This window comes from Strigops habroptila, chromosome 8 (genome assembly GCF_004027225.2).
Source record: "Strigops habroptila isolate Jane chromosome 8, bStrHab1.2.pri, whole genome shotgun sequence".
Classification (NCBI taxonomy): Eukaryota; Metazoa; Chordata; class Aves; order Psittaciformes; family Psittacidae; genus Strigops; species Strigops habroptila.
The window spans coordinates 38,345,317-38,357,757 of record NC_044284.2 but is presented as its reverse complement, the minus strand read 5'-3'; the positions used below and the strand labels follow the sequence as shown (position 1 = coordinate 38,357,757).

The window sequence follows — 12,441 nt, the reverse complement described above, 5'->3', positions numbered from 1 at the left end:
ATGAAGTAGTGTGAATGCTTTCCTGGAATTCTAGTAACATAAAATTGTTCAATCAGATCCAAGGACAGTGGCTAAATGAGTTAAGTGTGACAATTATATGCCAGCATACAACACTGATCAGTACGGCATCATACCATCTTTAACAGACCATGGCAGCAGCTACTCTACATCTTGTATCTGCTGCCTGGTCTAACTATGAAAGAGAATCATGTAGGTTTAAATTCTGACTTTACTATTTTACTCAACTTTCTACTGAGGACAGAAAACTTCAACATAGAAATATTGTGGCCCCAAGCCTCAAAACCTCAAAACAAGTTAACGGTGAAGGATCATTTCAGTCAGGGTACTTTTGCAAAAACCATGCGATGTTTTAATTTACAAAATATATAGGTCTATGTCAAAGCATAATCTTGGGTCAGACACTGTCTGACTCATGACTGATAAGGTTTACCTTAGAAAATGAACGGCAACATTCCTTTGTACAATCTGCATTGGGGCAGAGACTAATAAAACCCCCTGCCAATCTGTCTGATTTACAATCTATTCAAGAACACCTTTTGCAGTGGAAACACCAGCAGTCACTGACTGAAATAACACTGGTATGATAATTTCAAGATACAAATCCACAATGAGTGCCTTACTGCCTTTAATCTTCCCTGATCAGCCAAAATTTGCAGGACGAGACATGTTAAGTCAGTTTGTTCATCTGCCATTTTTTAGGATGCTAAATAGATGTAATCTACTTTTACAATAGGCAGAATATTTGGGCTTTACTTAGAAGAAATCACACAGTAATTATTTAAGTCTTCTGACCGCTAGAGATAGTTTATACCTGTACTGGGGGACCCAGTTCTTGAGGAGGAGCATGAATAGTTAGTCGTGGGGGCAGTGGATGTGGCGGTCTGCGTGGTGACTGTGGGGGCCGAGGGGCTTGTCTCTCTGAGGCAGATGATGGCTGCTGTTCTCTTGAACTTTCATGAGGAAAAGTGGACTCTGCAGCACTTGTACTCCCTTCTCCTAAAACATACAGAAGTATATAGGCATAAAACCGTGCCCTCCAAACACCATGAAGGCAAGCCTTCAAATTCTGCTACCACATTAACATTTTTACCCTTGCAAGAGTGGGGACAGCTCAGTAACTGTTATTTAAAATCACTTAAGAGAGTACACGTGCCAGCTACATCAACACTATCACCAAAACAAACTATTGATTATTCAAGTGCTGATTGAGATTAATCTACTGAGCCATCAACAGCAGTTTCCATAGCAACCAGAGCTTGCAGGATTTTCAAAGGAATGTAGAATAAATCCAGAAAAGAGCATTTCAAAAGAATCTACGTTTCAGGTTAAAACGGTCTTTAGCATTTTGCCTTACATTCTTACTTTTAAGTGCGTATTTTAACACTTGTAAAACAGCTTCTACATCTTCCCCCCCTTACATACACAGACTTTGAAGAAACATGGAATAACCATACCACTGTTTTGAGAATCTGCTGCCCTCTGGTTGCTTTCACCTCCTCCCATGCTTTCCTCAGTTTCAGTTCCAGGATCTGTACCGTCAGCACCCTAAAAACCCCACATAAATATAATATGAGTTAGCACTAAACAACCTGGAGGCTGTAAGGAGAATATAAAAGCAGTACAAGAGTATTCAGAAAGTAAACAAAGTAAAATATCTGAAAATCTTAAAATATTTCCGCAAGTATCTACAAAATCAGATAAATGTATACAACTGTGTGAAATTTCCAAAGTTTTCTGTATCTGTACATACACAAATGTGAACAATGCAGCCATCATCATTTAATAATAGACAATGAAATATCCCGCTTTTGAAGAAACTGCCTTACTAGCTTGGCAACTACAGTATTTGTTGCTGGCTCCTGTACTTTGCATTTCATTCAGTCCTCAAACATTAGAAGTTGATTTTTCTTGTGAAAACACCAGTTATAACAGAAATTTGTATCACCTACTAGCAGCCTCAATTTTCTGTGATGAATTCATACTAAGATTTTCTTTCAAGTATTCAAATCTGTGCAGATGCATTACAACACCAATTTCTTCCAAGAAATATAACAAGCTATAAAAAAAAAGTACAAATCTCACCTCAGCATCATCAGCTTCATATCCGTCATTACCATCAGCACTACCAGTTCCTTCATTACTGTCATCACCTTCATCTCCCATCCCTGTGTCTTCATCATCATCCTCATCTTCCTCTTCCTCATCCTCATAGTCCTATGATAAGACCATAAAAAAGCCTTAATGAAGTGTGGAAAGGGTAGTGGAAAAATTTCAAATCTTGAAGTGGCACACTTCACGTCCTGGTACACAGACCACCTCTGTCTGTGGATCTCTTTTTGAAGATGTTCAGCATTTATTAACCACAGTGTACATGTACATATTTACTGATTGCTGTGGTAGGTTTACCTTGGCTGGGTGTCAGACACCCACCCAGCCACTCCCTCTTCAACAGGACAAGGGTGAGAAGTAAGATGGAAAAGCTTGAGGATCAAGATGAAGGCAGGCAGATCACTTACCATTACAGGTAAAACTGACTCAAGTCAAGGAAAATTAACGTGTTACCAATTGAAAATAGAGAAACAGAGACTAGAACACCTTCCCCCCACCCTTTCTTCCCAAGCTCAACTTCACTCCCTCCTTCTCACCTCCTCTTCCTCCTCCCCCACACCAAGGAAGGCAAAGCAGACAAGCAACGGAGGGTTGTGGTCATTCCACAACAGTTTCTCTCAGCTACTCCTTCCTCCCCCAGCATGGGTCTTCTCCACAGACTGCAGTCCTTCAAGAACTACTCCAGCAGTGGGTCCTTCCCACTGAAGGGCTGCAGTCCATCAGGATAAATGTGCCCCTACATTGGCTCCTCTTCATGGGCAACAGTTCCTGGCAGTAAAGCCTACTCCTGCATGGGCTGCAGTTTCCTTCACAGAATATCCTCCTCTCCACAAGCTGCAGGGAAATATCTGCTCCATTGTGTTCTCTTCCACTACAAGGAATATCTGCTTCAATGCCTGGAGCACCTCCTTCCCCTCATTCTTCTTTGACCTTGGTTTTTGCAGGATTGTTTCTCACATTCCCTCCCCCCTCCTCACACTAACCCTGCCATGCAGCGTTTTGGCCTTTTTTATACATTTTCCGCAGCTGATGGGCTCAGCTGAGTCCTGCAGTGGGCCCACTTCAGAGCCAGCTGGAACAGGCTGTGTCTGGCACGGAGCAGTCCCCAGCCTGTCCTCACAGAGGCCACCCTTGTATGTTAAATAGTCATAGATAATCTAAAGGCACTGTGGAATTAAAATGAATAATAAACTAAATAAAATAAATAAACAAAAGTTGAATTAGCAACACTAAAGTTCAAGCTTCATAAATAGACTATTTTTACAGTAAAAAGAAAAAAAAAGGGAAGAAATTGATTAAATCAGTCCTGCCAGATGAGCTTTACATCTGACCAAAAATCATATTTAAAGCAGTTCAGAAATAAATTCCATAATACACATACTTCCTGCTCGCCTTCATTTTCTTCATCATCATCATCTTCATCGTCACTGTCAATTACAATGACATCATCTCTCTTGGATTGACCATCCTGAGATGAAGAAGTGTTCTGTTGATCTGACTGAAGAGGTCCAAGATCTATTGGGATAGACTGGGAAGTTTCTTCACTATCCTCCATGGGAGCATACTCTCCCTGAGTAACACCCTATAAAAGACAAATTACCAGAAGAAACAAAACGAAACACAGCATATACAATTCTTAAAATGTTCTTAAGGAAAGCGTCCACTGTATTGCTAAAAGTTTCTTGTTTCCACTCCCATTTCTCAGCCTTGATCAAATGGAGGCCTGTTGTACAACACAAATACATTTTGTCCTTCACTTTCAAATCTGATCTGGGATGGGTGGCACCATTAGGGATACTGTATTCGTGTATGATGCATTTGCATGCACATCCTTAAGAAGCTGCTGCCCCAATGTTTACCTATCTTTAAGAAGTTTTAAATGGTTACCATTGGAAACCTGCAGGATCTGACTTGAGATTTCACTTCTAAAAATGGGGGAGAGGAGGGGGAGGGAGAAGGCAGGAGCTATTTCTGCTGAAATGAAGATTGTACTATTTTCAAATATGCTTACTTCTCCAATTGAGTCTTGTGAGTCTTGATTGTACGTTTGAGCTTCTACCTCGCCATCAGTGCTCTCTTCTGCTGTCACTTCCTCCTGAAAGAACATGTACTTTTCTTGTTTAAAACACACTATTAAGCCCTACAGTTTGGTTCTTCAACACACCAGGGGTTTTATACTTAAAAGTAAAACGAATTAAAAAAAAAAAAAAAGAAAAATCTGCACACACAAAGATCATGGGCAAAATTTTGTTGCCCTTTCACTATTACTCCTTAGCTCTGCTTTTATCTAGCACCCCATTTCTCTCTCCTGGAGAAATACAATTTGCCCATTCAGTCCACTGGGCCTTAGTATCTCCGAATCTTTTCAGGACCAAAAAAGAACCCTCAAGGTTTCCCATTCCAACTTCATCCTCTCAGCTAACTGACAATGTTCTTGGAAGATTTTGTCCCTTTTTTGCTATGCAACATCCCTCTTGTATAGAGTTAATAGAATGCCTTTGACTTCCTTAACATTATTCATGAGTTGCCTGCTTGAGGTTCTGTCTCAAGTTCATTCCTTCTTTGCAGGACATCCCAATTGCCTCACATGAATAATTTCGCATGCATATCCTGTAAGCTTTTCCATGGAACTCATCTTTGCTTCCCTGGCATGTCCTCAAGTATACTGCATTCTCTTCCAGAATAACTGTAGATAATGACCTTCCAGACCACACTGGAAAATGTTTTAACATTTTTCTCCTCAGTTCCAGGATATGGCCCTCTCTCTTCCATCCTACAGTTCACTAAGATTTACATCAGTCATTGCAACTGGCATAACCTCTGCCTTTTATGATGCTCAAACATAATTGCTTCCTCCCCAGCAGATTAAAAAGTCATGTTAAGAATTAACTGACTTGCTCTTAATTAATATACTTGCTCTTCCCATTAAAATCTTCCAAAGGGACAGATTAAGTAGCAGCATTTTATGTTCTTGCAAACCTCTGGTCCAACTCTCTGCATGTTTCTCAGTTTCTTTGGAAGAGGAACATCCACTGTTTCTTCTGAAATTTGATCTGAGTTTTCCACAGTGTTATCCTCCTCTTCCTCTCGTGGACGTTTAGACAGTGAAGAACTTGGGGTAGCTGAAACTTAAAAAAGCCTCTTGGTTATTTTCAGAACAACAAAACAGAAGAGCAAATTCTTTTTCTGAAGTTAGGCCTGGTCTGACAAGGGTCCAAAGAGAGCCACTTAAAATGAATTATTCAAAAAGAACAACAAACAGACAAAACACGGTATCAAAATTTGTTATTTTACTCTGGAAGATCACTTCTTTTTCTGCAGTGAATGATAACAAATAGAATCAGAAAGAATCATCTTGTGCCATTTTCTGAGACATTAAAACACCAGCGCCTTTTCTTATAAATCTTATAGCTCTTGGACTTAGATTCACAGCCTAATTAACCCCAAATGTAAGCTTCAGGGTGCAACTATAATATTTTTTCCAACATCTTTGCTTCTGACAAGTACACCTAGAAGCTGAAAAGAGCATCAGCTGGGAAACAACAACAACAACAAAAAAAAGCAGTTTACTTAAGTGTATTCTGTGGAATAATGTTCTACACCAAAATCAACACTGTGTAGGGCAAAACAAATAACAATGCATCATTCTGAGTAGCTTTAGAATTCTTCTCTATGTTTTATATTCCAGCTTAAGTAGCTTATTTGTGACTCCTCATGACCTGGCTCTAACATTACCATAGAAACAGAAGCAGTAAATCCCAATGCTGCTCTGAATAGACAAGCAAACGTGAGGTTTTAGTTTTGCACTTTAAGGAACGCAGCAACAACAGCATTTCACAGCTACCATTTCTGAAAGTTAAAGAAAGGAGCCTAACCCCACAAGTTTGTAAAATCTACAATAAATTAAAGGGGGAAAAAAAAAAAACAAAACAGAAGAGCAAATTTTTTTTTGAAGTTAGGCCTGGTTTGACAAGGGTCCAAAGAGAGCTACTTAAAATGAATTATTCAAAAAGGTAGGCCTATAAGATAAAACCAACCTGTGCCAAACACTGCTGTAGAAGTGGAGGGCCTCTCTATTTGAGAGCTCTGTACAACCTCTACAATGGTAGGGGATGGCTCCTGATTAGCTGGCTCAATCTGAGGATGACTTTGCTGAGTGGGCTGCACAAAAGCAGTTGCTTGCGTCTGCTGCTGAACAGTCAAGATGGGCTGAGAGAGAGATGTCTGAACATTAGGACTGGTGGAACGCACAGACCCACTAGCGCTGCCAAAGACTGGAACGTGCTCCACAGGTCCTTCTGATTGCATAGCTGAAAGGCAAACAGTAGCATATTCAACTGTCTTCATATTATCTAGCACAGTTCACATTTCAGAATGCCCTAATTAAGCTGATTTAATGTTTTGCAGATTGAGTTAACATTGCTTATACCCATCTCCAATTGAGGAATCATGAAATTTGTTGCAAAAGAAATGGTCATAAAAGTGCAACACTGGAAGAGATGCAGGGACAAGAAAACTATCTGAGGTACATTCAAACTAATTACCAAGATTTCAAAGCAAAGATAGTATTTCTGATTGTTGTAGATCCTTATACTATACTAAAATGCTTACCTTCCTGAGTTTCCACCTGTGTTGTAGGCATAACTGTGGCTGTTGGTGTAGTGGTAGGATTAGTGACTGTAGCAGGAGTAACCATTGGACGGATACTGGCTCGTGGAGTAGACTTATTCCCAGCCATCGCAGCAGCAGTCACTTTACTTGGAGTTGACACAACAGGAGTTGGTTTAATATTTGCTGTTGGTGGATCTGAAGTGCTAGCACTGAAAAAGAGGATATTGTTTTCATCATGTTAATGCAGAAAGCAAATTTTAAAAATACCAAATGTAAATATATTACCGCAGCCAGGAATACTAATTTTTAAAGGCTTAAAATTTAAAAGCCTGACCAGGGCATAATGAACTGTCTTCCAAAATTTGTTTATAGATTAAAAAAGAAAGATAGACACACTATGCCATCTGTAGCAATGTGTCCAGCTTACAGGTTTGACACATTTCTTCAAAGGTAATCAACTAGAAATCTGTAAGCAGATCAAAAGGAGCAGCGCATAGCTTATACTATTAGCTGTGGTGGGTCCTTATTACAGTGAGTAATACATCTTACATTAGAACTAACTGATTCACTCAATACAGAGCAACATCATCTCCTGGTTGAGACAAAGATCAGCCAAATTTTAGGAGGCATCTTTGAAAGCCTTGCTCTCAAAAGGATGCTGTCATAAAAACTGAAAGGGAATTTGTTATCTAAACTTAGTAATACAATAAAATTTACCATTTTAGCACTTATTCATTTGACTATTTTATCTGTTGTTAGAGCTGCCATCTATTTATTCTCATGTTTGAGATTCTTGCAACAAGGAAGATCCTCCTCAAAATAAAAAAGGTTAAAGGTAAAACTATACAACTTCAAGAACCTTGAAGCTGGAAAACATTTAAAAAACTTGTTTCATGTTTCCTAGATACTGCATTCCTGGTGGTTAATATGACAATTTAACAGCTTAAAAGCTTTATTGATTAAATGTAGCTGAGAAAACAGGAGAAACATATTACAACCATCAGTATCTTTAAAGTTGCTTAAGAAAAACTGTGAAAAGCCAGTGGTTTACTAAAAAGAAGAGCAACTAGGTAAAGACAAAACCAAGAAACGCCAACAGAAACTCTGCAAAACCTCCAAACCCTTTAACTCACATTCCTCTTTCACCTGAAGCTGGAGTAGACTTGAGTGAGATTTGCCTCTGCTGTTCTGGGACCTATTAAGTGAGAAACAGAAGTATCATTCCATATACAAACGAAACAGAACAAGCAATCTGGTAAAATACTTCAGCAACATCTCTTTACTAACAATCGTTCCTCTAACAGACTTGTTAGAATACCTAGTCAGACTCTGTGATTATTGCAAATTCTCCAAAACAAATCATACATGTCATACCAAAAATTTAAACCAATTCAGTAATTTAGACAAGAGCAGCTAGAGCCCATTATACTGAATGCATGGATAAAAATACAAAAACGCAGAGCAGAGTACAAACAGTTCAGTTGGCTGATTCACAATGAATGATATAACCTTACGCTTGTTAGCACTGGGAATTCTGACTATGGCAGGAAATGAATTTTAAATTGAGTTCTGAATCCTTGCTAAAGCCAACTTGTGCATTTCCAAAACCAGGGGAAAGTGGAATCTGAATAAGCACAGTTTGTTGAGTTCATCGCTCAAGTGTTGGAGTCCTATAATAAGAATTTCCATCTGCTATTTCGGGTGCTTAGAGAAAACACCTTCATGTAGAGTAGTCCTGAGTTTTAACTACTGTAAACACAAAAGTAAGTTGGACGGTGGTGCTTGAGTGACAGCTACAAGCTATAAGTTCTCATTCAGCCATGAGACATGCAAGCTGTTTTTAACTCTCACACAGCTAGCCAAAAGAATTTTGTACCTTGTTTGTAGACTCTGGTGGCTCATCTCGCTGTTCATGGTGTCGCTCTTGCTGCTCTCTAAGCTCTCTTTCTAGACGGCAGATTCGACCTTCATACTGTGATTTAAGTGCACTCATCCGCACTTCCAGTTCAGTCTTCTGCTCTTCTAATGAGCTGCTCTTTTGCTTCCACTCTTCATTTTCTTTTGTTAGCTGTTCTTTTGTACCTAATTGAATAGGAAAGAATTCAGTCTTGCCACTGTGAAGCTGTCTACTGACTCTCTGCATGCTGAATAAGCTGGCTGTTTCAATAGGTTACTGAAGTATTTTGAAATCTTAAAACTATTAAGCTATCAATAGAGCATTTAGAGGTAATTTTAACTTTCACATGACATTTTTATATTTAATTGCAATTAAATAAAAAAACAAATTAAAATATGTAATAAATAAACAAAAAGAAGTGGCAGTCACAAAAGAACAAGATGCTTTCAGCAAGCTCTGACACTATCATTTCTCTCAACATCAATTAAAAATAAGGAGGCAGTATGTTTTGCACCTGTACATTTAGGGAAGGCAAGAGGGAAGGGAAGGAAAGAATTACCTGAGCTCTTAGTAGGGTCAATCTGCTCTAATCAACAGAAGGATAAAAAAATGGGTATTATCATGCTGGCTTGCGAAAACTAAGCAAAACTTTTTTACCTCCAGTGTACAGCTCGGTACATACTTTCATAATCTCCTGAAGGAATTAGAATTTAATTTTTTAGAACAATTCCGGTAACATCTAATCTAGAAAAAACTTTTAAGTAAAATATGAATTAAGCCATATTTTTGTACTTAGCATCCTGTCTAAACGCTTTTCCATAGGATAAATCAAAAACCCAAACTGAAGACGACATCTTAAGGACAGAAAAAAACGTATTATACTACCAGCTAACTGTGCAATTTTCTGCTTGGCCGCAAGCAAGGTCTTCCTAGTTTTCTCTTCCTTCTCGGTGATCTGTTGCCTGAGCTGTTCTTCCTGGGTAGTCTTCTCTTGCAGATCTTGATGAAAATGAGCAAGTTCTGATTGTAGCTGTATTATCTGCTCCTGAAGATTTCTAACTTCAGCTTCCTTTTCTGCTATAGACTAGAGAGAAAGAGAGAGAGAAAGAAACTGAGAGACGTTGCAACTCTTGGCCATAACTAGCTACTTCAGCAAACAATCTCCAAGGACCTAGTATTAGCTGGACACTGTATTAAGGTTAAAAGACTTCTAATCAACAACAGGGCAGTCCTCTCTGAATGTAACAGTTGAGAGAACAGCATTCTCTTCTCCACTTATTTATTCCAAGAAATAATGTGAGAGACTTTATACACAGGATTTAAACCAGGTTTAAGGTCCCTCTCTCCCAAGGTAGAGGCACCAATAGGTTAATTCACGTATTTCTGTGCATAAACATACACACTCGCACAGTAAAACACCCTCACATTCTTCAGTTATGCATTTAAGATTGCAGTAGAATACAATACTCTGAAAGCGTTCACTATTCTTACCTTGTTCACTCTGTTCTCACCTTTTGTAAACTTTCAATCTGACTCTCCAAAGTCTTTGTCTTCACTTCAGCTTGACTAAGAGTGTCTTTCAGCTCTTGTACTTCCTGGAGAGAAACTTGTTCTTCTTGCTGTTCTACAAAAGACTGAGTTGATGCTTCAGCAACCATCTGAAATACATCAAGTGGTATCAGGCAAAAGGGTACTATCTGATTGGAATGTCATTTTTTTCAGAAGTTTCTTTTGCATGCAAATTGATTGTTTAAAAAGTTCTGGGCAAAATCCAGGAATTCTAATAATCATAAAGTTAAGAATACTGCAAATCATTAAGTGATATGCAGCTTATGTTTTGTAGCAGCTTGAGCTAACAGCAGAATAAATGACATCATTTTCTGCTTTTCTCTTCACAGATAAGTATTCGTACAGTATTATACTAAGGGAATGTGAAGATCATTAGCTAGATTATATAGATACATTATATAGGACTAAATGAAAACATATTCTTTTAATAAGCTTTTTCTTTGCAAAGAAATTCTATGTACCTTATCATGCTGTGCTTTCAGCTCCTCATACTGAGTCTTGTACCTGCGCCCAATTTTCTTGACTTGTGTTATAGTTTTCACTTTTTCTTGTATGTCAGCCACTTTAGCATCTAGTTCTTTCTGCAAAGTATCCTTTTCTGTTCTTATTTTAGTTACTTCATCCTTAAGGCTCTGAACAAGGTTCTGGCTTGTAGTCAAGGATGCATTAGTTCTAAACAAGAGAGTAGAGGAAGATGCAAATGAGATGTTTGAAATAATCAACACATTTCTGTATTTCTCATTTATGTGATATCACAGGCATTATCTTTAGTGAATTATGTTTTCTAGGATTTCGCTGTACAAACGAATATTTGTAGAATACAGATATTCAAATATACAAATAACCTGTAGAATACAAATTATTCTACAATACATCAGTTTAGAATAAGTTCAGCTACAAGACAGCTTCTGAACAATTCTGACTTAATTTTGCTTGCATATTATCAAGGTGCAGTAAGAATACCAAAGGTTTCATAGTTGCATGGAGACAGTGAAGAAACTCCAATTCCAGATAAAGCCTTATTTAAACTATATTGCTTTGCACAGAACTTTTTACCAATGGACTCATACCACACCTGGCTATTTCTGCTTTAAGCCTGCCTGTTTCTTCACTCATTTGTTGTATACGCTTTGTGTTTGCCTCCTTCTCTGAAAGCAGCTTCCGATACTCTTCGAGATCGGTGTCCTTCTGTTGACTCAATAAATGCTGAAAGGTTGAGAAAATAGTTTGCACTTTTGTAAGATGATCATAAAGTTATAGCTAGAAAATGTCTTTGAATTAGAGCTACTGCTTTTGCATTTTGATTTGGAATGCCTATGAATCAGAATAGTCTATTTTAAAGCTGCATAATCAATGCTTTATAATTCAAATACATTTCTTGGCTCATCGTTGTTTTTAAGAAAATTTAGATTTTTTTTTTTTTATTTTTTTTTTTCCCAAGTTACTTGGGTTCCCCCTCAACTTCTCTTTGAAAACATGCATTCTCCACCTGAGTCCGGGCTTTCCAGCGTTTGACATCTTCTTCCAACAGCTTTTTCTCCGCCTGCAACATTCCACTTTTCTCACTCAGTTCAGCATTAGACTCTTGTAGAGGTAGAATGTCTGCCTCAAGCTTGCGTACCTGAAAAAACACAACACGAGATTAAACTCAATGGATCTTATGAGACTGAAGGAAATTGAATACAGTAGGCCTTGAACAAGAATAGTAAGAGGGCCAGAGAGTGCAAAATCAACACTCTCAAGAAGCCCTGGTAAAGCTTCTTTTCCAACTCTCTGCCTTTCAGTGGCCAGCTGGGGGCAGGGAGAAGGAGAAGGAGCAAGAGCAGGGGATTTATCTTCTGATAATATCCTTGTTACTGGTATACATCTAGGCAAGGATAAACACTGATTCATTCAGATGAAACTGAACTTTAAAATTTGCAGTGTTCTAGGTGGACCTATGCCTCCTAAAATTCTAAATGGAAAACTTCCTCATTTGTGTATGACATAAAGGAATAATCACAATCTAAATCATGTACTTATTGTAATTGTATATCCAGACACTAACTCATCAGCTTGAGTATCTAAAAAATTTACATGAACTTCAGTACTAACCTTTGCTTGAATTTGTTGTAGCTCTTGTTCTAGCCTCTCCTTCTCTTCTCTTAGCATCTTGTTGGTTTCTATCAGTACATTCATGGTCTCAGTTTTTTTCATTAATTCTTCATGCTGTGCAATGGTTTTTGCTGTTACCT

The 12,441-nt window shown here is 38.3% G+C and overlaps 1 protein-coding gene across 5 annotated transcripts in view; it reads right to left on the bottom strand.

Annotated features, from left to right (window-relative positions):
* TPR (translocated promoter region, nuclear basket protein) overlaps nt 1–12,441 on the bottom strand; it is a 40,583-nt gene that overhangs the window by 7,202 nt on the left and 20,940 nt on the right. For 4 of the 5 annotated variants that reach the window (XM_030493513.1, XM_030493514.1, XM_030493518.1 and 1 more), the window contains exons 28-43: nt 12,302–12,439; nt 11,697–11,828; nt 11,283–11,413; nt 10,669–10,879; nt 10,150–10,296; nt 9,524–9,722; nt 8,618–8,823; nt 7,875–7,936; nt 6,742–6,950; nt 6,168–6,440; nt 5,110–5,258; nt 4,142–4,225; nt 3,512–3,712; nt 2,104–2,235; nt 1,476–1,566; nt 833–1,017 (exon numbers count right to left, since the gene is read on the bottom strand). In XM_030493513.1, the coding sequence (XP_030349373.1) occupies nt 833–1,017; nt 1,476–1,566; nt 2,104–2,235; nt 3,512–3,712; nt 4,142–4,225; nt 5,110–5,258; nt 6,168–6,440; nt 6,742–6,950; nt 7,875–7,936; nt 8,618–8,823; nt 9,524–9,722; nt 10,150–10,296; nt 10,669–10,879; nt 11,283–11,413; nt 11,697–11,828; nt 12,302–12,439 (2,550 nt within the window). The remainder of the gene's footprint in view (nt 1–832; nt 1,018–1,475; nt 1,567–2,103; nt 2,236–3,511; nt 3,713–4,141; nt 4,226–5,109; nt 5,259–6,167; nt 6,441–6,741; nt 6,951–7,874; nt 7,937–8,617; nt 8,824–9,523; nt 9,723–10,149; nt 10,297–10,668; nt 10,880–11,282; nt 11,414–11,696; nt 11,829–12,301; nt 12,440–12,441) is intronic. The other variant, XM_030493516.1, reaches the window with a different exon arrangement.